At 36.4% G+C, this 22,060-nt stretch overlaps 1 protein-coding gene across 2 annotated transcripts in view; it reads right to left on the bottom strand.

Moving 5' to 3' along the window:
* LOC145674393 (nucleolar protein 58-like) overlaps positions 1–22,060 on the bottom strand; it is a 137,227-nt gene that overhangs the window by 58,797 nt on the left and 56,370 nt on the right. For both annotated transcript variants that reach the window (XM_081744387.1, XM_081744385.1), the window contains exons 9-10: positions 13,790–13,932; positions 3,619–3,696 (exon numbers count right to left, since the gene is read on the bottom strand). In XM_081744387.1, coding sequence (XP_081600513.1) covers positions 3,619–3,696; positions 13,790–13,932 — 221 coding nt within the window. The remainder of the gene's footprint in view (positions 1–3,618; positions 3,697–13,789; positions 13,933–22,060) is intronic.

Here is a 22,060-nt window from a genome sequence, read left to right as displayed (position 1 = left end):
AACTTTAACACCAAGCCAATATTGCCGCGAACATGCAACACGGACCGCTCATGACTGGAAATATCTGATATCGTCGGATGAGTCATTGTTCACCTTATTTGAAATCTCAGGCAGTGTTTATGCGTGGCGCAATGTTCTGGTTTTCAGTACGTCCTGTGTTACCTTACTGGTCGCGTTACTTCCTGTGATTATGTCGCCATTTTAGAGGACCAAGTGAACCCTATGGTCCAGATGTAGTTTCCAGGCAATGATGCCAGATTACAAGAAAATAATGGGCCAATTCTCAGACAGGTGGATGTGTGGTGTGCTTTGAGGAACATTAGGATAAATTTAACACCTCTTCTGGCCCTCACAATACCCGTATCTGAACATACAAAGTTGAACATCTGCGATACGTTTTGTAGATATGAGTCCGACGCAATTTCCGCCTCCATCCTCTTTCACGCACTGGAAAAAACTATAAATATTGCACTTGCTACCACTCACGACATCTATGACTCCTTTCTACGTCGTATCAGAGCTACTCTGAGGGCGAAAGATGGTCTTGGGCGTTAGTAATCTTGTAAGCTTCATTTTTGTCAGATCTTTCCAATATATTGATATGTATTATACAGGCTGCGGAAAAATACAACCACCAAATCTGGGACATGATTCCTTATAACAAATGAAAAATCCTTTTAATGATGGAACTTGGTGCACTGAATTTGCAAACAATCTCAGTTCGAACCCGACTGTCTTGGTAGATATCAACAACTTCACACCCACATATTACAGGAAAATAGTGAGAAAAACCCTATACAATCACAGACCGTGTGAATTTGTGAGTTTTCTCGGAGTTCTCGTGTTTACTTTCACTTTTCCATTCTACTTATTCTTTTATAATCACTTGTATATACAGGGTGTTTCAAAACAACACTGACAACTTCTGGAAGGCGATTCCTGACACCAAGATAAGACAAAAAAAAGTATAGGCCAGCCTGGGTGCACAAATACTTCCTTTCGGAGTTATAGGCTGCCGAAAACATGAAAAAATGAACTTTAAAGGTCCATAGCTCCAAAAGTATGGGACTTAACATAGTGGGGTCATGACTTCACTTACGAACTAGTATATGCCCTATCCACAAATGCATGTTTCAGAATCCTATGGTACTCACGCAACAATTTTTATAGAGGGAGTTTCGCTACGGACATATAATTTGAAGCACTCACCAACTACTTCTATAAAAATTGTTGCGTAAGTACCACCGGATTCTGAAACATGCATTTGTGGATAGGGCACATACTAGTTCGTAAGTGAAGTCATGACCCCACTATGTTAAGTCCCATACTTTTGGAGCTATGGATCTTTAAAGTTCATTTTTTCATGTTTTTGGCAGCCTATAACTCCGAAAGGAAGCATTTGTGCACCCAGGATGGTCTATACATTTTGTCTTATCTTGATGTCAGGAATCACCTCCCAAACATTGACGGTGATGTTTTAAAACACATTGTATAATTCGTCTCCTTTACTCTATAGAGAACAATAATACATTAGACAGAAGAAAGAAAGAAAAAAAATATATACGAAAATATAAGTGAAAGGACCGAGTAACAATTAAAAAGAAAATCAATCTACACAAATGACAAAAAATACAACAGGACAAACTAATACAACACAAGCACAGAAGAAACTGAAGCGAAGGCCATCGCACGTTAAGCATACGTCATCTTCACGGTGTTATATCAATCGACTTCCCACACAATTAGTTACACAAATATACCTTCACAAACTGACGTGTCATATTTATCAACATCATTATGGAAATCATACAGCACAAAATACTTTTTTTCATCCTCTTCCACCTCTTGTTTTATTATCTGTTCCTCTTTTATCATCTTTGTTTTCTTCTTCTCTTCGGATTGCCCTGGAAAGACAACTCTACATTTCGCTCAAATTCAAAAACGTACATTTCAAAGTACCGAAGAATTTAGTACAGTAAAACGAAAACCCTTCCGAAAGAAAAAAGAAAAAAAGAGGAGAGCCAGAATGAACACAGAAAATAAGAAAGGACGGAAGCATAAAATAAAATGAAGAAAAGGAGAAGTAAAAAATTGCATAAAATAAGATTACCAAAATAAGTACGAACAAAAAGGACAAACAAACAAGGAGGGTAAGGTTGTATCCACGATAACCGACATTTTATGTGATGTACTCGGATGAATCATCCTTCACCTTATTTCAAATTCCACGCCATGTTTGTATGTGGCGCAATAATCTGTGCTGATGTTTACTGGTTGCGTTATTTCCCGTGATTATGTCGCCATTTTAGGGGACCAAGTGTATCCTATAATCCAGATGTTGTTTCCGGGCAATGTGCCATATAACAAGAAAATAAAGCACCCAATCACACAGCTCGAGATGTGGCATGATTTGAGGAACTTCAGGATGAATTCAACGTCCCCTCTCTCCCATCCAACACCCGGATCTGATCATACAAAATTGAACATCTGTGGTACGTTTTGTAGACATGAACCTGCCTCCATTCTGTCTCTCGGAACTGAGTGACATACTGCACAGAATGGTAAATATTACACTTTGTTACCATTCACGGCACCTATGACTCCATTTTACGTCGTATCAGAGCTATTCTGAGGGCGAAAGTTGGTCCAACATGTTAGTAATCTGGGAAGTTCCATTCCCAGATGTAATGGAGCACTATTCTGCAAGTCAAAATAAAGTGAAAAATATGTATTGAATGTGAGGAGAGTGCTAAATAGCCAGAGAGCCCTGATTTTTTGCAAAGAGTTTAGACAAATTGGTGCAACGGTGAGACAAATACCTGTATCTCAATGGGGATTATGTGGAGAGGTGAGGAAGGATCCATCTACACATGTACGTATAGTTTACAAATGTATCTTAAAAAATAAATTTTTTACAGCTTCGGGAAACTAATTGAACGACCCACATACTATCCTTATTTCCTGTTAGAGAATTATTTCAAGGTCAGTTATTTCTAGCTATTCTTCCCATATTAACCAGCGGGAAGTGACATACCATTTTCCCAATCCATTACAATCAAAATTCAATACCTAACAAAATACCAAAAGCAAATATTAAAAAAAAAAAGAAAAAAGAAAAAAAAAGCGCAACATAAATATGGAAATATTGCTTTTCTCTAGTTCATAACAAAGAAAAAAAGCAAATAAGGTGACAGGAAAGAGAAAAAATAAGCAGAAAAAATAAAGAAATAAAAGAAAAAATAAAAGTAAATACGGAAAGGAAAGAAAGAAGGATGCATCAAAGTAAGAAAATTGAAAGTAGAAAGCAAGTACAAAATAAAAAGGGAAATAATAGTAAGGGAAATAATACCTACCAAGCTATTTCCCGTACCAAGCTAAAGGGAAATAATAGTAAAACAAAAGGTATAATACGAAAGAGAAGGCAGAAATAAAAAAGATACAAAATAAAAAGGAAATAAAAAATGTGTAGCATGCGTTTCGTATGCGTAGAAACAGAGAACGAAGTACTGAGATATTAACATGGCATAGTAAATGAAAGATTCATAGTTGTTAATTTACAACGGACAAAATGGCAAAATAAATAAATAAAGAAAGAAAGAAAGAAAGAAAGAACAATACCTGGTGAACCCTCAGCGTACTCTTCCTCCTGTGCTTCTGACATGTGTTTCTTCTTATGCTTTTTCTGTGATGGTTCGCCTGAAAATATTCAGATTATGTAATATTCACATACACTCCATTGTACACAAAGCAACAATCTATATATATACGATGCTTGAGAAAAGTGTATACACACACACACTTTAAAATGAAAAAAGTTCTTATTCCGCCTGGGGGTTGAAATATGATAGTAAAATAGTGACGTCGGATCAACAGATTACAGTAGGTACAATAGGATGGCATTAGGTTTTGTAGCACCCATGCACATATGTGTATTAGAATCTGAATACTTTCCTTATGAGGCACAGAAATGTACGTAACTAGAATGCTCTTGTACACAGTAAGGAAGCAAAGTAGACATCAAATAACACACAATAATCGGGAAAAATTATTGAAGTATAATTGGTAAAAATCTCTGCATTGGTGTATGAGATGTACCCAATTTCTCGAAATTACTCTTAAAAGAAGTGCGTCTTATACGGTGAGAAATGTGGCAAGTAGAGATGCAAAAAAGCCGGCTTTTTTGAATCGATGGTTTTTTTCACATAAAAAGCCGGCTTTTTTGGGAAAAAAACGAGAATTTTGGAAATTTTGGCTTTTTTCAACTTCGTGATTTTTCTATCTAAATAGCTTTCTTATAGTATATTCTATAGTTAGATAAGAATTCCATGACCTGAATGTGATATTTCGCTCTGAAATTCACCATCAAGATGGATGGAGCACATGTTTTACGAATTAAAGCTAACATGAAGAATGTAGTATTTGAGGGTAATTTTAGAGGCTATTTAACTTTATTTTAACTTTTGAGTTATCGACATCTTTTTTGTTCTTTAGTCTGTCATCCGTGTTTCATTTCTAAGAGCTTTTAGTACTCTAGCTTCTAGCGCAAAAGTTAAACTTGCCCGTTTTTCTATTTATCCGTCAAAGCGTACGTTTTTCAATATATCCGTCAAACCGTACTTCCACATTTCTGTTATACTGTAGCTGTGAAGTGATTTAGCAATAATTTTCCGGACACAACCTTGAATACCAATTTATACAAATAATCAGTAGCGGATTTAGAAAAGTACTTTAGGAGGGGTTTTTCTGATTGTTTCGTTTCCTAAAAAGTCCTAATTTTATTTGGGAAGTGCTTGAAGTTTATGAGTACAGGCATAACTAATATTTCGTTTCGTTTATATGTTTAGCAATAATCTTCCGGATACAACTTTAAAAATCATTTTATACTGAGAATCAGTGGCGGATTTAGAAAAGTATTTTGGGAAGGGTTTCTTACTAATGTTTAGTTTTTTTAAACATTCGTAATTTTTATTTGACGGGAGCTTAAAGTTTATGAGTAAAGGCATAAATAATGGATATTTCGTTTGTTGCAGACATTCCGTAACTTTGGGGAACGGACTTCAGTCCAAAAGACCGCCCCCCTAACCTTCGCAAAACCGTCACTGCTGGTAATTAGTAATAATAACGATTTAAAAACAATAAAAAAGGAAGTCGCCCAACTCACAGTACACGCACTATTTCTACATTCACAGATGGAATGAAGAAAAGCTTTGTCAGAATGGTCGAATGCTGGTTGAATCCCGGACTTCCCGATAGAAGCGCAAAAGCTAATCACTCAGTCATGTTTGTTGTGTAGTTGTATTTAGCTTAACTTAAATATATTCCGTAGTCTTTTTTTTTTGGGGGGGGGGGGAGTTCCGTAATGATATGTTGAATCCCTCTTGTTAAAAATTCAGAAAACTTGAGGATTGGGTAAACCGTGATGGTGGTTATATAAAACTTAACTGTAGAATTTCAAGAATAGACAAAACCAAAAGCTCTAGATGTGCAGCCTTTAAGTGTATCATATAAATCTAAGTATTTCTCTTATGTTTTATTTTAATTTTATTTTGTTTCAAAAAGAGGGTATGGAATATTTTGAAGTAAAAATACTACATACTATTTTGCTAGTTATTTGTGTATTCTTTAAAAAGAAGTATTTACTTTTAGGGTTGGCTGGTTTACACCAACTTTTTTTTTAATAACTGGTTTAAACCACAAAAATAAAAAGAATGAAAAATGCGAATCGTGTGAACTTCATGGTAACGTTTCCAGATATCAAACCACCTGCAATAGTTTTATTTCCCTTTCACCTTTTAATCAAGGTGTCCCATGTTCAATTCTCGGTCGAACCACAAACCTTCTTTCATGCGTAACCCAAGTAGCGGTTCGGGTGTCAGTTTAAGCGAAAGTCTTCTCCTTGATAACCTCGGTATTTCGTAAGGATGTTAAGCCTAAATATACGAAACAAACCAAATTGTATATTTCTGCATGCCTAAATACGTGTTGTTTTATAAAGAAGCCAATATTGCTTAAATATATTGATAGAAATTGGCAAAATTTATCGATTGCCTACGTAGCTTCCAACATTAGCTTGGATTGGACTTTCAATGATATCTACGTACCGGTACTAAATTTGTAATTTAATACCTCAGTTTTAGCGTACTGATTATGGTACGTTGACCTTTAAATTTTACATGCAAAGCAATAACAGGATTTTCCCGTTATTGTCTTACATTTCAAGTAATGACGGGATTTTCCCAATGGCTAGATTAAGTTGGGGGGGGAGATTCTCAACTTAAGAAATTTACTGACCGCACTTCTTTAAGCTTATGGGAGTTCTTCCGGCATAACCCCGCTGTTGCATAATAACATCAAGGCGAAACAAACTTATTTCTGTGAATATGTAATATAAATACATAAAGCAAAAAATCTAAGTCAAAAAAGCCTGGTTTAAACCAAAAAAGCCTGGTTTAAACATCCCCCAAAAAACGGGTGTTTGGCATTTTCAAAAACAACCACGGTTCTTGCCAACTCTGCTTACTTTTGTATATAGGAGGTTAAAAAATTCTTATTATATACATTGAAATGAAATCTTTGAGTTTTACGTCCCACGGTTATGCCGGTGAGGCTAAAGGAGACGGTGATGATGAGTAATGAATGAAATGGTGGAATGAAGAAAGTGGGAGGAAACGGGAGAACCCCGAGAAAACCCACGCACATGGTGTTTGTCCACCACAAAGTTCACTTGGCGGGGGCTGGGATCGAACCCGGGACCCCAAGCACCAGAGGTGAACGCTCTACCACTGAGCCACCGCGGCCCCCATATTATATACATTGGTTAATCCTGTGGAATTCATAATGTAAATATGTGGAAGAAAAATTGTTTGAAATATTTTTTCGAAATTCATAGTTTATTTTCGATGTTTTATATTATTATCAGCATCAACCACTAATTAAATGATTTTTTGTGTTATAGAGAAGCGATACAAAGTCTGTTTTATCAATTTAAAGCAGTATTTTGAAAAAAACCCAAAATTTCCCAAGCAAAAAAGCAAAGCAGAAAAAACCGAGTTTTTTTCCAAAAAAGCCGGTTTTTTTCCGAGCCCTTGCATCTCTAGTGACAAGTAAAAATAAAATAATCAAAGGTATGTGACAGCATCAAACAAAAACGCCCGAGGGAAGGCACGGTGGTTCAGTGGTAGAATGCTTACTTCTTGTGCGTGGGGTCTCTCGTTCGATCCCCGGCCAAGTAAGCTTGTAGTGGACAACATTGTCTCTGTGGGTTTTCTCGGGGTACTCCCTTTCCTCCCAATTTCTCATTCCACCAATTCTTCCATCATTATTCACTTGCATTAATCATCATCTCCCTTAACCTACAGGGCATAATCGTGGGACATTAAACTGGAAGATTTTACTTCATTTCATTTCAAAAAAGGCCGAAGAAATTTTGATCGTTTTTGGACACACGACTCAAGTCACAGATTTTATTTTCTCTTTTTTTGGAAGATCGAAAAATCTTTGAGTTTAACGTCCCACGATTATACTGTTTTAGGCTAAGGGAGACGATGATTAAAGCAAGTGAATGATGATGGAAGAATTGAATGAGATAGTGGGAGGAAACGGTAGTACCCCGAGAAAACTAACGGATGTTTTTGTCCACCACAAACTTACTTGGGCGGGATCGAACCAGGGACCCCACACACCAGAAGTAAGCGCCTACCACTGAGCCACCGTAGCCCCACTGTTGGGAGATAGATTTTTACCTGAGATACGGTATGAGCTTGAATAGACCTTAAGCTTTTCAGACGATTTTAATGAAAAAATACACAGCATAAAATATATCCACTTTAAAAACTTAACAATTTAAAGCGCTTTTCAGTCCTTTAGACCCAAAAAATGAGATATAAACACACACGCGATTGTTCCGTTGAGGATGGCCAACAATGAAAAAACATTACCTATTTCCTATTACGTCTGATGATGAGTAACAACAGAATGGTAGGCATGGAAGTATGATACAAATAGTACAGCAGTGTGTGGTATTAAATATTTTTCTTTCCTAGACGTGTAAAGAGTTAGAATTCGATAATAATACGAATATATATACAGTAAAACCTGTCTTTAGCGGAATTGAACGGGACTCGCAGAAATTTATGTTAAAGGTAAGTTTCAGGCTAATAAAGGTACACCCATGCGCAAAAAAAAAAAAAAAAAAAAAATGCATACATATAATAGACTGAGATAAAATAAGATGCTGCTGTCCGTACCTTAGTCAATTTACGGTATTTATTTTTACTACGAATTAATACACGAAAAACTCACGATCAACAGACTTTCCGTATACTGTACTCACATCAACTTAATTTTTCCAATAGTCAAGGAGGGCTTTCTGTACACATCGCTACTTGTCTCCTTAACTTTGCACAGAAACTGTAGTCTGAGAAACCACACTACTAAGCATACCAGTGTCATTTCAACGTTAAAGCAAATGTTTCAGTTCCTTTAAACTTTAGACAGAATCTTGATAAGTCTTTAGCCTACATTCTCCTTCCAACTCAAAGCTTTTATCCTCTTCTTCCTCCACTTCTTCTTTCAGCCTTTCCGTATAATTCTCAATTAAAGCACGTATATCCGTCATGACTGATTCGATTTCAACATCACTATCTGTTTTGTTATTATCTCTCACCTCTCATAGGATATCTAAAAACTTTCTAAATGCTGCATTCCGAAACTTGAAATTTTCCGTTAAAAGACTTATTTTGATTTCCGCTGTCCATGTAATATAGTTTTCGTTTAATGAACGGAATTTAACACGATTTTCCTCAGTAAATTCATGGGACCGTGAAATATTTCCGTTTAATAAAGGGTCCGTTGAAGACAGATTTTAGTGTATTATAATATCTAAATATATAACCTCTAATAGGATGTCTAAAATCTTTCTAAATGCTGCACTCCGAAACTTGAAATTTTCCGTTAAGAGACGTATTTTGATTTCCGTTAATTCATGGGACCGTGAAATATTTCCGTTTAACACAAGTTTCCGTTTAACAAAAGGTCTGTTAAAGACAGGTTTTACTGTATAGAAGGCGTGTCCAGAAAGTAAATACAGTTTTGAAATAAAAATACTGAAACTGGTTTGTTTAAGCCAAATTTATTTTTACTTGAAAGAGCACACAAACTGTTTTTGACAGTTTCCATCAATGTTCAAACATTTGTCATAGAGGGTGGCCAACTTGTCCAAACGTTCTTCAACGAAACATCCTGCCAGTATCTGGCAAGTAGGCACCGTGTCGTCTGAACCCCAAGGCAGCGCTACTGTCGGCGCTCCGCGCTATTTTCACTGATGAATTGTCTCTTCACTGACGCCAGTACGGTTGACTTGTCGCGAGTGTACCGTATCCTGTGCTCGTTTATGTTCGTCCCCATACTGCTGGTGCCACCCAAACATTAATCCAACAGTTCGGTTGAAAACAGTTTGACCACCCGCCGTACAGCCCCGATTTGACGCCATCTGACTACCACTTGTTCTTGCACCTGAATCACGATCTCGTCGGTAAGCGTTTTGAAAGTGACGACGACGCAAAGAACGCTGTGCAGTTATGGTTGTCTACACTGGGAGGAAGTTTCTTTGAGGAAGGTTTAGTCAAGTTGATCACCCGCTCTGATAAGTGTTTGAACATTGGTGGTAACTATGTCAAAAAAAAAAAAAAAGTTTAAAATGTGCTCTTTCATGTAAAAATAAATATGGCTTGAACAAACCTGTTTTAATACTTTTTTAAACGGTACCTACTTTTCGGACACGCCTCGTATATATTTTTTAAGAAACTGTTTTATACTAACTGATTCGTTTTTCGAATTTACATTTTTACTTCACTTTTATCAATTTTATTTTAAACTTTTAATGTACAGAATGTGTTGGCAATTTACTTTATCGTGACGGGGTCATATAGCCTTACTGCTCACGTCCCCCATTTAACTTTTAATTGATTGATTGATTAATAAACATTTTGGAAGCCAATTACCATACTGGTCCAAATATGGACGATACTTTTAGTATGATCAACGTAAGAAAATATGTAAAAAATTAAAGACGACGCGAGAAGACTAAAAGCAATAAATCAGTATACAGGGTATTAATGAACTATACCGACAAACTGTAAGAGGTGATTCCTCACATAAAAATAAGAGAAAAATTTCATATGAATCTATGGCGAAAATTGCTTAGTTTCAGAGCTAGGGCTGTCCAAAATCGTGAAAAAGCCAAATTTCAACAGGCTCTATTTTGAATTCCAGAAACTGGATGGTGATCCTTATCAGAGTAAAGGAAGCCAAGTATACACAATAAAAAAGTGCATTTTTCGTCAATTCTCAATAGGTATACAGGGTATTCCCTACAGAGTGTAATTCTCAAATACGCTCTCAATAGAATTTTCAGATATACCCTGATTTCAAGGAGGGTCCAAAGTAGGCAGAAGATAAGCCTTGACAACAATGGACATCCAATGCTTCGGAGGAAAGTCGGAAGTGTTAGGAACCGGCAGCTCCGGAATAATGCGTGATATGTATTTCGTCACGGTATATTTCACGTTTTCTTCACTTATAAGCGTGCGTTTTCCCGAGCACGAGACACCGTGCTGCTGACGATCCTTAACACTTCCGACATCGCGCCAAAGATTCTGTGTTCATTGCTATCAAGGCTTATCGTTTGTCTACTTCGGCCCAATTAAAGTCAGAGCATATCCCAAAATTCGGTTGATGGCATGTCTGGGAATTTCATCCTGTATGGAATACTCTGTACAACCACTGAAAATTAATGAAATATGCATGTTTGGATTGCGTTTGCGCGACTTCCTTTACGCTAATAAGGACAACCATCCACAATCTCTGGAATTCGGAATAGAGGCTGTAGAAATTTGGCTTTTTCCCGATTTTGGACAGCCCTAGCTCTGAAACTGCACTTTTCCCCACAGGTCCATAGGAACTTTTTGACTTATTTTGATGTAAGGAATCACCTCTTACAGTTTGTCGGTATAGTTCATTAACACCCTGTATATAAAAATCAAAGTCACTGTGTTTGCGACTTAATACACTCTTGAACCACCTGACCAATCACAATCAAACTTTCAACATAGATGAGGTTCGGAAATGGGAGTGTTTTTATTTATTTGCTTTGACGATACAATGTGTGAAAGGATATATATGATCGAAAATGACCCATATTAGTGTCAAATACATAATTTCCGGGGTCGCTGAGATGAACGGTGACACTTCCGATGCCGTTTAAATCCAAATTCAGCCTACAATAGTAATATTTAATTTGTAAGACAAAACACGTCGTCTCTCAGAGCGCGCTTCAGTAATAGTGAAAACTGACTAACGGAACATATTACTGATTTTTCTTATTTTAATCCAGCGTAACGGGTAATTGATAGTAAATAAATAAATATCAAATAAAGCAAGAAAATAACTGAAAAAATAGCAATAAAAGTAAAGAAGCCAAGGTGAACTAAATTCAGAAACTCCCGGCGTGCAAAGCTGTGGAACACAGCCTCTGCTTCAGAACCGAGCCTGTCCCCTGACAGAGTTCTACAACTAAATATAGTGATCTTTATCCCTTAGATCAGTGTTTCTCGAAGTGTGGGTCGCGGGCCATTTTTTGGTGGGTCGCGAGTTTTTCCTTTTAATTGTGAGATTATTATTTTGATACAGAAATATATGTTGTGAAGTACAATTCAGAAAATAAAAACTGGAAGCGTTTGTTAATGAGGTGAAGAGTAAGTGGTTACTCAGAGCCCTGCCCTGTTGTACAGTCAGTAGAGATGCTGGGTTAGGATAGAAAGAGAGTGGGTGAGTCAAAATCTGTCACAAGGTAGGGCATCGCATCGGAAGTAGTGTTAGCTCTGCGTTACTTTTCTATGGGAACACTTTAAGACTCTTTGCTCATGCGTAGAATTTCATATGATAGTTAGAGAAAGAAATTTACGTTACACTTGCTCGATCGTCACCGACTGATATTCTCGTATCGACAGGACAACTATATTCATCTCAATATATTACAATTTACTTTGAAAGTGAGATATTTACGATAGACATAAAATAAACCAACGTGCAGTTTTATTATACGGATCCATAGAAGAAGAAGAAAAAAGTAGTAGTAGTAGTAGTAGTAGTAGTAGTACTACTACTACTACTACTACTAGGAGAAGGAAGAGGAGGAGGAGGAGAGGAACGGGTTAGAAGCCCCGCAGAGGTTGACTGGGTTCTGTTCTCGACATAAAATGGGCAAATTAAAGACTTGCCTAAATTTTTCTGTACATTTTATAATTTATGGATCCTTATAGTAAAACTACACTGAAACAAACTAAGTTTTGATTTATTAAAATTTAAATATGGAGCTCTACTTTGTAAGATTCGTGGTCGCTCGGGGTTTTCACAATATCCCCAAATAAATTTTATGTTAATCACTTATATGGACTTTATTGAACGAACTGGAATTAGATACGATTTACAAAATTTAATTGCTTTGAAATACACAAGCATTATATACAAGGCTTTCCAAGCCTAATGAAAAAAAAAAAAATGTAGGAAATCACGACGAAAAAATATAGGAGGGTTCGTGAAGCTGTGATAAACAAACATTTCAATTATTTCCTGGAACATTTTGAAGGAACATTTATGCATTTGGAACATTTTGAAAGAACAAAGAACAAATAAACTCATATAACAATATTTCTACCTATTAGAAGGAACATTTCAATTATCCAAAAGGTAGAAATTAAAAAAAAAAAAAAAAAAATAACATGGAAAGTATACCAATTGTTATATGGACATACATTCTACTCTAAATATAACTAAATGAGTAATCTCACTTCAAAATTTTATACGAGTTTCTTACTGTTTTCGTACGTAGCTCACCAGTACTAAGCAACAACCATAAATACAATCTAAAATGTGAACATTCTGCAGCTGGCATTTTTAAGGTAAGATTTGACGATTTACTTTTTGCGCTAACTGTATATTGTTTGATGTAATTATCTTTAGACAATAAACAGGAAAGAACAGAACACAGAAGAATCTCCATTCAACCACCTACAGTGAAGACCATAGGCCTCCCAAACACCCACATCCTATTTCCTTGTTATTTTCACAAGTGGAAGCAGCAATGCCACAAAAATATTGAAGGTTTCGTTAAAATGTAGGAAATATAGGAGTTTATAGGAAGAGACTGAAATATATAGGAAAAATAGGAGCAATGGAAAGTCTGCACTGTGTATTTGAATAAAGGTAGATGGGTCACAAAATACTTTTTATCATTTAATCCGGGTCGCAGTAACAGCAAGTTTGAGAACCACTGCTTTAGATGATTGGCTGCTTGACCACCAAATTTAGTAGTCCTAAACTTTCTCTGAAGTCTGAGTATTTCGGTGAGTCGGATACTCAGAAAGTGTCCACTGAACTGCAATGGAAAGTGGCATATGCGCTTATTGTTAATACAAAAATTTGTATAATAATAATAATAATAATAATAATAATAATAATAATAATAATAAACACTACCACAAAAATAGTTGAAGGCACTGCTATCGTAGGAAATTTTCACGGGAAAGGAGTTTACGTTTCAAGAACACCCTCTGTTCCATCAGTCTATAAATAATAAGCAAGTACAGTTTCCTGTTAGCTTCTAGTTACTATGGCAATTAACAAGGCACGAAGACAAGCATTAAAAATCTCCCGAGAAACAAAAACCTTGAAATTTTCTCTTGCTCACAGACGATGACAAGAACAGATGTTAAATCATAAGCACCGTTACCTGCTCCAGGTGGAGTCCTCCAGTCATCTCCTTCGCCCATCTCTTCAATTAACACCTTCTGTTCCGACTCCGACTGCGACCGCTTCCTCTTACCTTCAGCGGGAATTGTGGAATCTCCTGCTGTTGGGTACTGAAGGACTTCACTATAGAAAAGAAAGCATTAATCAAAATGAGCCGTTATATCAAGAAGTACACTCATGCCCAAAATGACTGTCGCATATCTATAACTGTCTTCTTGTAAGAATATAATTTGGTAATGGTTTTGCAGATTACTTTTAATACTGATACTATGTGTATAATCGGGAAATGTATATTTGTGGTAAATTTCATAGGAAAAGAATTATAACTACGAAAATTAGAATGAGTAAAACAAAATGTTGCTAAATGGACAAGAAAGTTTTATTTTCGTTTTATTGTTCTTATTTACTGCTCTTTTGACATGAAATTTGCCACATACATGTATTTGGCGATTATACACAGACTAATATTATAAGAAATACCGGACGAATTCGTTATCAAATTATATTCTTACAACAACATATTTACAGACATGCGACAATAATTTTGGACATGAGTGTACCTACAACCACTTTGGCCAAAAGAGCCTTGGTTCCTGTCGCCCTAAGACGCATGGTCATTGGGTTCCTACAATCATACCAATTAACCATCAAAAGAACATTTATTCTCTAATATTTATTACTACTGTATAAAAGAAGGAGAACTTTTATAATAAAAGGTGACTGGGAAAGGTCCAAAACTTCCCGTGAACCATTTTTGCTCTACTCTAAGAGACAAAATTTTATAATACAACTAGCGTAAATTATCCGCTTCGCTGGGTTAAATTAAGAAAAAATAGTAATGTTCCGTTAATCAGTCAATTTTTACTATTACTGAAGTGCTTTCTGATATTGGTCATTTTCGATAATTTTTATATATCTCCCCCTTCCCCAAGTTCCAGGGCTGAATTTTGATTTAAACAGCATTGTAAGGGAACTGTTCATCACGGCGACCCTAGAAACTATGGATTCGGCACTAATATCAAACATTTTAGATCATTATATATATACAGGGTGGTTCAGTAATGTTGGACAGCCTGAATAAATCGGAAACCAGAAGAGGTATTAGCAAGAGTGTGGTGGATCCAGATACTTGTGGAAGGGGGACGTCTTTTGAGGTACCACACAATGTTACCAGGTCAACAGTGTTGCCACCACAGTACAAAGTTGTATTTTTTTTTAAATGGAACATATAGAAGTTTATGCCATCAAAAGAATTAGTACAGAATGTGAATACCAACAAGCGAAACCGCACCTGTCAGTGTTGCCAAATAAGGAAATTTTAAAGCTTCAAAGATCAAGAAATTAAAGTGTCCGTAGAGCAAAACTAGCAAAAGGGCAAGAAAAATAATACTACGGAATGAAAAGAAATAACTGAAAGAGTAAACCAGAGAACGCACAGCATCCAGTGAGTAACAGGGTTGCCACAGCAAAGGGGAAAAAATTGAAAATTTTGAAGTTGCCATAGGAGGAAAAGTGCCCATATGACGTAATGCTGGAAACACCATATTCAGGAATCCTAATAGCGTTTGTTCGAAAGCGATATCTCTAACCGTTCCCGAGATACACCAAAGGTGTTCGGAGTTTGCAACACTGCATAATAATTCCCTCGCCCTCCGAACTACAGGAACGAGTAATGAAAATGACACGCCCAACAAAATGTAAGAACTACACGGGTCTAATCGTAAAATAGAAGGCAATGATACCTTTATGTTTACAAGAACATATGATGAAGTGTGGGATTTTCCCCGTAACTCGTATGGGACACGGAGACATCATTGTCACGCAACTTCCGTGACAATATACACATTATGGTACACAAACCAGATCAGATGTTCTTGTGATGTAGTGGTTAACGATTCGGGCTACGACGTAGGTCGTTGGTTCGATCCCATTCAGGGCTACTGTTGTTGTTCTTTCAACAAGCACTATAATTACGTTAGATAGATGCGATTTACTATGAAACGTTTTACTAACGTTCCTTGGCTTCGCGTTAGGATGTAGTCGGTTGCACACATAAGAATTCCAAATCTAGAAAGAAGAATAATTACATGGTTGTAGCAGTGAACCATGGTTTTGAATAATAATAATAATAATAATACGTTTTACTGAACGCCGGAATAGGCCAGTTATAACAATCATCAATAATGTTGTTTCAACAAGCTCGTGTCATGCTTGTTGATGGTTCTCACAACATGAAGTCTGACAAGCTGAAAGCAAGTGACTGCCAACCTTGCCAAGCTGTCATACTGAATGAATACATGTATTGATCATACTAATAGTAACAATAAATGTGTGAATCAGTGTTAGACAAAGGCAAGAGAAATGAGGTAAAACCTTCCTTGTAACATATAAGAGGAAAACTTAATCAGTTTTAAGATGAGTACGCAAGATGGCGCTTGCTGTTAGATTTTGCTACTCCTGTGCTGTTTTATGAAATTTTTACTTACAAGCTTAAATGATTTTACAAGTAGTTGACTCATTACGGAATATGAATATTATATTACCGTTTTTGTGTTGTGTTTAAATTTTTTTCACGTAAATATTATACACGCGTGAAATACAAAGATAGTTTATTTTGACGATCATTTTAAACGTTAAATATGTAGCCTAATATGTGTTATTTCTTTTTTTCTTCTTTTCTTTCCTTTATTTCTTTATTTTTGCTGAAACTTAATTTGGTTAGGTAAAATATATCTTCTTGAAAATAATCTATTTATGTTTTTGAGCTTTCATATAATCACGAATAGTTGCCTGAATCCGTTAGTGGAAAATGATAATTAATTTCACTTATTAGGGAAGGTTGTGGGGTGTTACTCTGACTTCATATTGATACTATGCTCAGTCGACTTCTTTTTACATATGAAACAATTAGGAACCGGAGAAATCCTCGATAGCAAGCTTGTTCGAATTATGAGCGTTAAAAGTTCAAAATTGAACAGATTTTGAAAAAAGTTTGAAGAAACCATTTTTGAGATACACGCTTCATTTTTAGTACTGGGGTGTTTTCTTGGGTATTCGACAGAATGGTAAGGTCAAAACGTACGCATTTTGCAAGATAACGGAAACTTATTGGGGAAGGGTTGAAGAGTAATGGCGTCTTTCAACTTGCAAATTGCATCCTATTTGGCACACAGGGTAAATAGGCTAATAAAATTTATTTGAAAGCAACTGTATTGCCATTCAAGTGTCACTTTCCCGTGTGGCCACCTAAACATTAAACAATGACATTTGTCTCCGAAACGCTTAGCTGCGGAACTAACTTCAACGGGACTCCCAACCCAGCAGGCCTCTGTGCATTGTAGCAAAAAATGAAATATTTCAGTTTAACATCCGATGATTATACCCTTTAGGCTAAGGAAGACGATGATTAAGGCAAGTGATTGGTGATGAAAGAATTGATGGAATGAGAAGAAGGGAGGAAACAGGAGTACCTCGAGAAAACCCATGGACATGATGGTATTCATTGTTGAAGACGGTGTTTTTGGGCTGGCTACCGGCCTGGTTCCATACTCACTCATTTTAAGTTTTAAAGGTTTTTTGACACCTCGTAACATTAGAAAATTGTTGTTTCCGTAACTACCGGATATGGAAGTGGAGATACAATTTTAAGAACCGGTTCCAAGAACCTGAGAAATTTTAATAACCGGTTCGGGCGAACTAGGTGAATGACACCATTAAACAAAGAAATATGCTCTGTCAACAATAAGACCATGAGCGTCCGCAGCGGAGGCAAGGGGACAATCGCTTTACCTTGCATTTTCGAAAGGTGTTTGGTTGTTTCAAAACACTTTTATCCAGAAACACACGTGAAGGCACATTATATTTGGCTACACCTACTAGAATATTTAATATAGACCTACTTAATGTAGTCCACAAAGTTATGCAATAAGCCTCAATAATAATTGTTTTGTATTATGCGTTATGTGCATCAACCTATGTCGGTCTTTTGCCCCTTCCCCGCCCTTGGAAAAATCCTGCGATTGTTTCTGGATAAAAGTGTTCTTATTCGGAACTGTTATTATCTTTAGGTGTGCATAATATCAAGTATGAACCAGTACTGAAAGATAGCGTGAAATTGTTTTGAATATATGCCACTATAAACAAGAATTAGAGAATTCATACTTGAGCTTGTTATTGTTGAAGATCATGTGATATATGAAGTACAGCAATCATGGTGCAAAAGCAAGTACTTGAAAAACACTTGGAGAATTGAAGTAGGTTAAATATACTAGCAGATTTTAATAAAATTACCTGTAAATAGCTCGGTAGACAGATCACTTCTGGCGCACGAGATCGCTTTTCGTCAGGAAGACTTTATATGTAGGACCCATAGTGTGCTTGGATTTTCTTGGTGTTTTCCCACTTCCTTCAGTTCACCATTTTGATAATCATCATCACTGCTCCTTTTAGATTCGGACTATAACCGTGGAATATTATACAAGAAAAATTCAAATAGCGCCTTCGGCACTCTAACACCCGTGCTAATCGCGTAGTTTTACTCGCTGCGGGAACTTTTGTAGAATCATTCTGACGCGTGATTACTAAAGAGTTCGACTAACATGTTTCCTGCAGTAGTCAGGCCTTTTATATGACGCTAATAATACGTCAAAACGACCCTGTATAAAGCCCTATCTCAGATTCTTCATTCCACCTGGATTGTGGAACAAATCTGTCTGTGTAAGTAAGCAACCTAGTAAAAGTTGATGATAGTTTTCATTTAATGTAGCTGTGTTTGGTTCACAATTTTAGTCATAATGATTATGCCATCTAAAGTAAAGTTGCACTCAGACATTCAACTTATAAAATACATGCTCTGGGGAACACAACTTAAAAATACCTCCACGATAATACAACTTGACAAAATACCACGCTTGAAGGAACTAAGTCCGTTTGGTTGAAAAGATCGGATTTGTGCAATGGTTTTGTATTTGTATTCTTATTCTTAATTTGCACCTTTGAGGCATCTAATTATAGGTAAATGTATAATATATCTGTTATTTGCAGAAAAAAAATTACCATAAAAGTAGTATTAGTTACCCCTAAATGCAGTTTGAGTCGAATTTTGCCCAGAAAACGCTGGAATGTTAGCCATGATATTTAAGCCCCTAAAGTAAAGCTGCTCCAAGAATTGCAACTCCCCTTACAAAATTACATTTTTGAACGTACTAAGAATGTGTTTTGTCCTATCTATCTAGGTAATGATTTTGTATTTGTACACGTATCCTTAATCTGCACTGTAGAAACATCTAGTTATAAATAAATGTATAACGTTTAATTGCCGTTTTCTGAGAAACTATTAAGATAAAAATGATATAATTTTCCTCTAAATGCAAATTGAGTTGCACTTTAATCAGAAAACGCGATGGAATTTCTAGAGATAAGTTTTACACCAAGAATTGCAACTACGCTTATAAAACACCATTTTTGAGCGTACTTAGAGTATGTTTTGTCCAAAAGATGGAATTTATGTAATGATTTTGTATATGTATATGCCCCCGCGTTTGCTCGGCCTACGGCCTCCATCTCTTAGGTATCAGCCTTTGCAACGAAGAGTGAATTTTGTGCATTTGCTCTTTATTCACATCTCCTGAATTTGGCACAGCTGGGGGCTTCGCCCCTAGATCCTTACGTTTACTAGGTCTACGGCCTCGCACCTCTTAAATCCACAATTCTACCAAATTTCAAGTTTTTTTCCTATTTCAACTATCTAAAAGATAAGATTTTTTATCCTAAGAAAACGCCCATTTAAATAACATGGGAATTTCTTCATTCCCCCTTTAGACCCCTTTAAAACTAAAAATATTCACTTTTGGCAATTTTTCTGTACTTTAGTCCCGGAAGGCTACACTCTTACGAAATTTCATCATTCTAGTCCTGCCGCAAGTCTAAACATTTTGGGGTGTAGAAGATGTCCAATATAAATAACATGGGAAAGTTTTTTCAGTTTCCCATAAAACCACTCTACATTTGGAAATTTTTGATTTTGGCGAATTACTTAGTTAACGCTACCGAAAACGTATAAGCATACCGAATTTTAAGTTTTTATTTCAATTCCAAGTACCTAAAATATGAGATTATAGGTCAAAAAAAAGGCCCTTTTAATTACATGGGGAATTTCTTCACCTCTCCTTTAGATCCCCTAAAAATTAAAAATATAAAAGGTGTTCCATATAAATAACATGGGAAAGATTTTTCAGTTCCTTATAAAACCACTCTAAAGTTGGAATTTTTTATTTTTGCCAAAAGTGAATATTTTTAATTTTTAGGGGATCTAAAGGAGAGAGTATAGTATTAGTGTACCATAATGTGTATATTGTCACGTACGTTGCGTGACAATGTCGTCTCCGTGTCCCGTACGAGTTACGGGGAAAATCCCACACTTCATCATATGTTCTTGTAAACATAAAGGTATCATTGCCTTCTATTTTACGATTAGACCCGTGTAGTTCTTACATTTTGTTGGGCGTGCCATTTTCATTATTCGTTCCTGTAGTTTGGAGGGCGAGGGAATTACTATGCAGTGTTGCAAACCCCGAACACCTTTGGTGTATCTCGGGAACGGTTAGAGATATCGCTTTCGAACAAACGCTATTAGGATTCCTGAACCTTACATAGACTTTCTATGGTGTTTCCAGCATTACGTCATATGGGCACTTTTCCTCCTATGGCAACTTCAAAATTTTCAATTTTTCCCCTTTGCTGTGGCAACCCTGTTACTCACTGGATGCTGTGCGTTATCTGGTTTACTCTTTCGGTTACTCCTTTTCATTCCGTAGTATTATTTTTCTTGCCCTTTCGCTAGTTTTGCTCTACGGACACTTTTAATTTCTTGATCTTTGAAGCTTTATAACTTCCTTATTTGGCAACACTGACAGATTCGGTTTCGCTTGTTGGTACTCACATTCTGTACTTATTCTTTTGATGGCATAAACTTCTATATGTTCCATTTAAAAAAATACAACTTTGTACTGTGGTGGCAACACTGTTGACCTGGTAACATTGTGTGGTACTTCAAAAGACGTCCCCCTTCCACAAGTATCTGGATCCACCACATTCTTGCTAATATCTCTTCTGGTTTCCGATTTATTCAGGGTTGTCCAACATTACTGAACCACCCTGTATATCCCCTCTCCCTTACCCATGTTGCGAATTCCGGCATCGGAAGCGTCACTATTTATCTCAGTGAGCCAAAAAGGAAAGGATTCGACATTGATTATGGTCATTTTGGATCATTTTTATATACCTCCTTCCTCCCCCTTCCCAAGTTGCGGTGCTGAATTTGGATTTAAACGGGGTCGGGAAATGTCACTGTTCATCTTAGCGACTCCGAAAACTATGGATTCGACACTAATATTTGTAATTTTCCATCATTTTTAAATGTCTCTCCCCTCAACTACCGTAAGTTGCACCGTCAACGTAAAATTATAAAAATCGTTTAGGCCAGAAGCTCATACATGTTGAAAATTTGATCGAGATCGGACGGTGGTCCAAGAGTTATTAAGTTTTATTCATTTTCATATATATCTCTCCCCGCCCCTCCCCCAACCCTTGGTTCTACCATCAGAGTGAAATTATACAAAAACTTTCTAGTTCCGAACCTCATCTATATTGGAAATTTGATTGAGATCGGTTGGGTGGTTTAAGAGTTATTAAATCACAGAACTAGTCTCTTATTTTTATTTATAATGATTGTTATACATCTTCCCTTCTCCTCCCCTACGCTGCTCCGTCAAAGTGAAATGACAAAACACATACCAGGCTTGAGCCTCATCTATGTTAAAAACTTGATCGAGATTGGTCGTTTGCTTCAGGAGTTATTAAGTTTTAATTCTTTTTTTTTTTTTTATATATAACTCCACCTCCTCCCCCTACCTAAGTTTTACCGTCCTAACCTCATCTATATTGAAAATCTGATCGAGATCGGTCGGGTGGTTTAAGAAATTAAGAGTCACAAACATAATCACTTTCAATTTTATAATATAGACTAGCCTTTAGTTAGCCCATTATCAGCCATTGTCCCTTTTTTGGGACGGTGCTTTTGATTAATTTTTGAAAGTGTTTGCAAAGATATTCTTTCGATATTTCACTTCCTTCCATTTGTTTAGAGTCTCTACTGTATGATACAGAAGTTACTTGCAAACTTTTAATAATACGATGGCCAAGAGATGGAGCGACATTATGTCAAATTTGCAATTTTCAACCGTGCATTTTT

The sequence above is a fragment of the Thermobia domestica genome, chromosome 17, assembly GCF_964235325.1.
Source record: "Thermobia domestica chromosome 17, izTheDome1.hap1.1, whole genome shotgun sequence".
NCBI lineage: Eukaryota > Metazoa > Arthropoda > Insecta > Zygentoma > Lepismatidae > Thermobia > Thermobia domestica.
The sequence above is the reverse complement of the archived record's forward strand: the minus strand, read 5'-3'. Positions and strand labels throughout refer to the sequence as shown.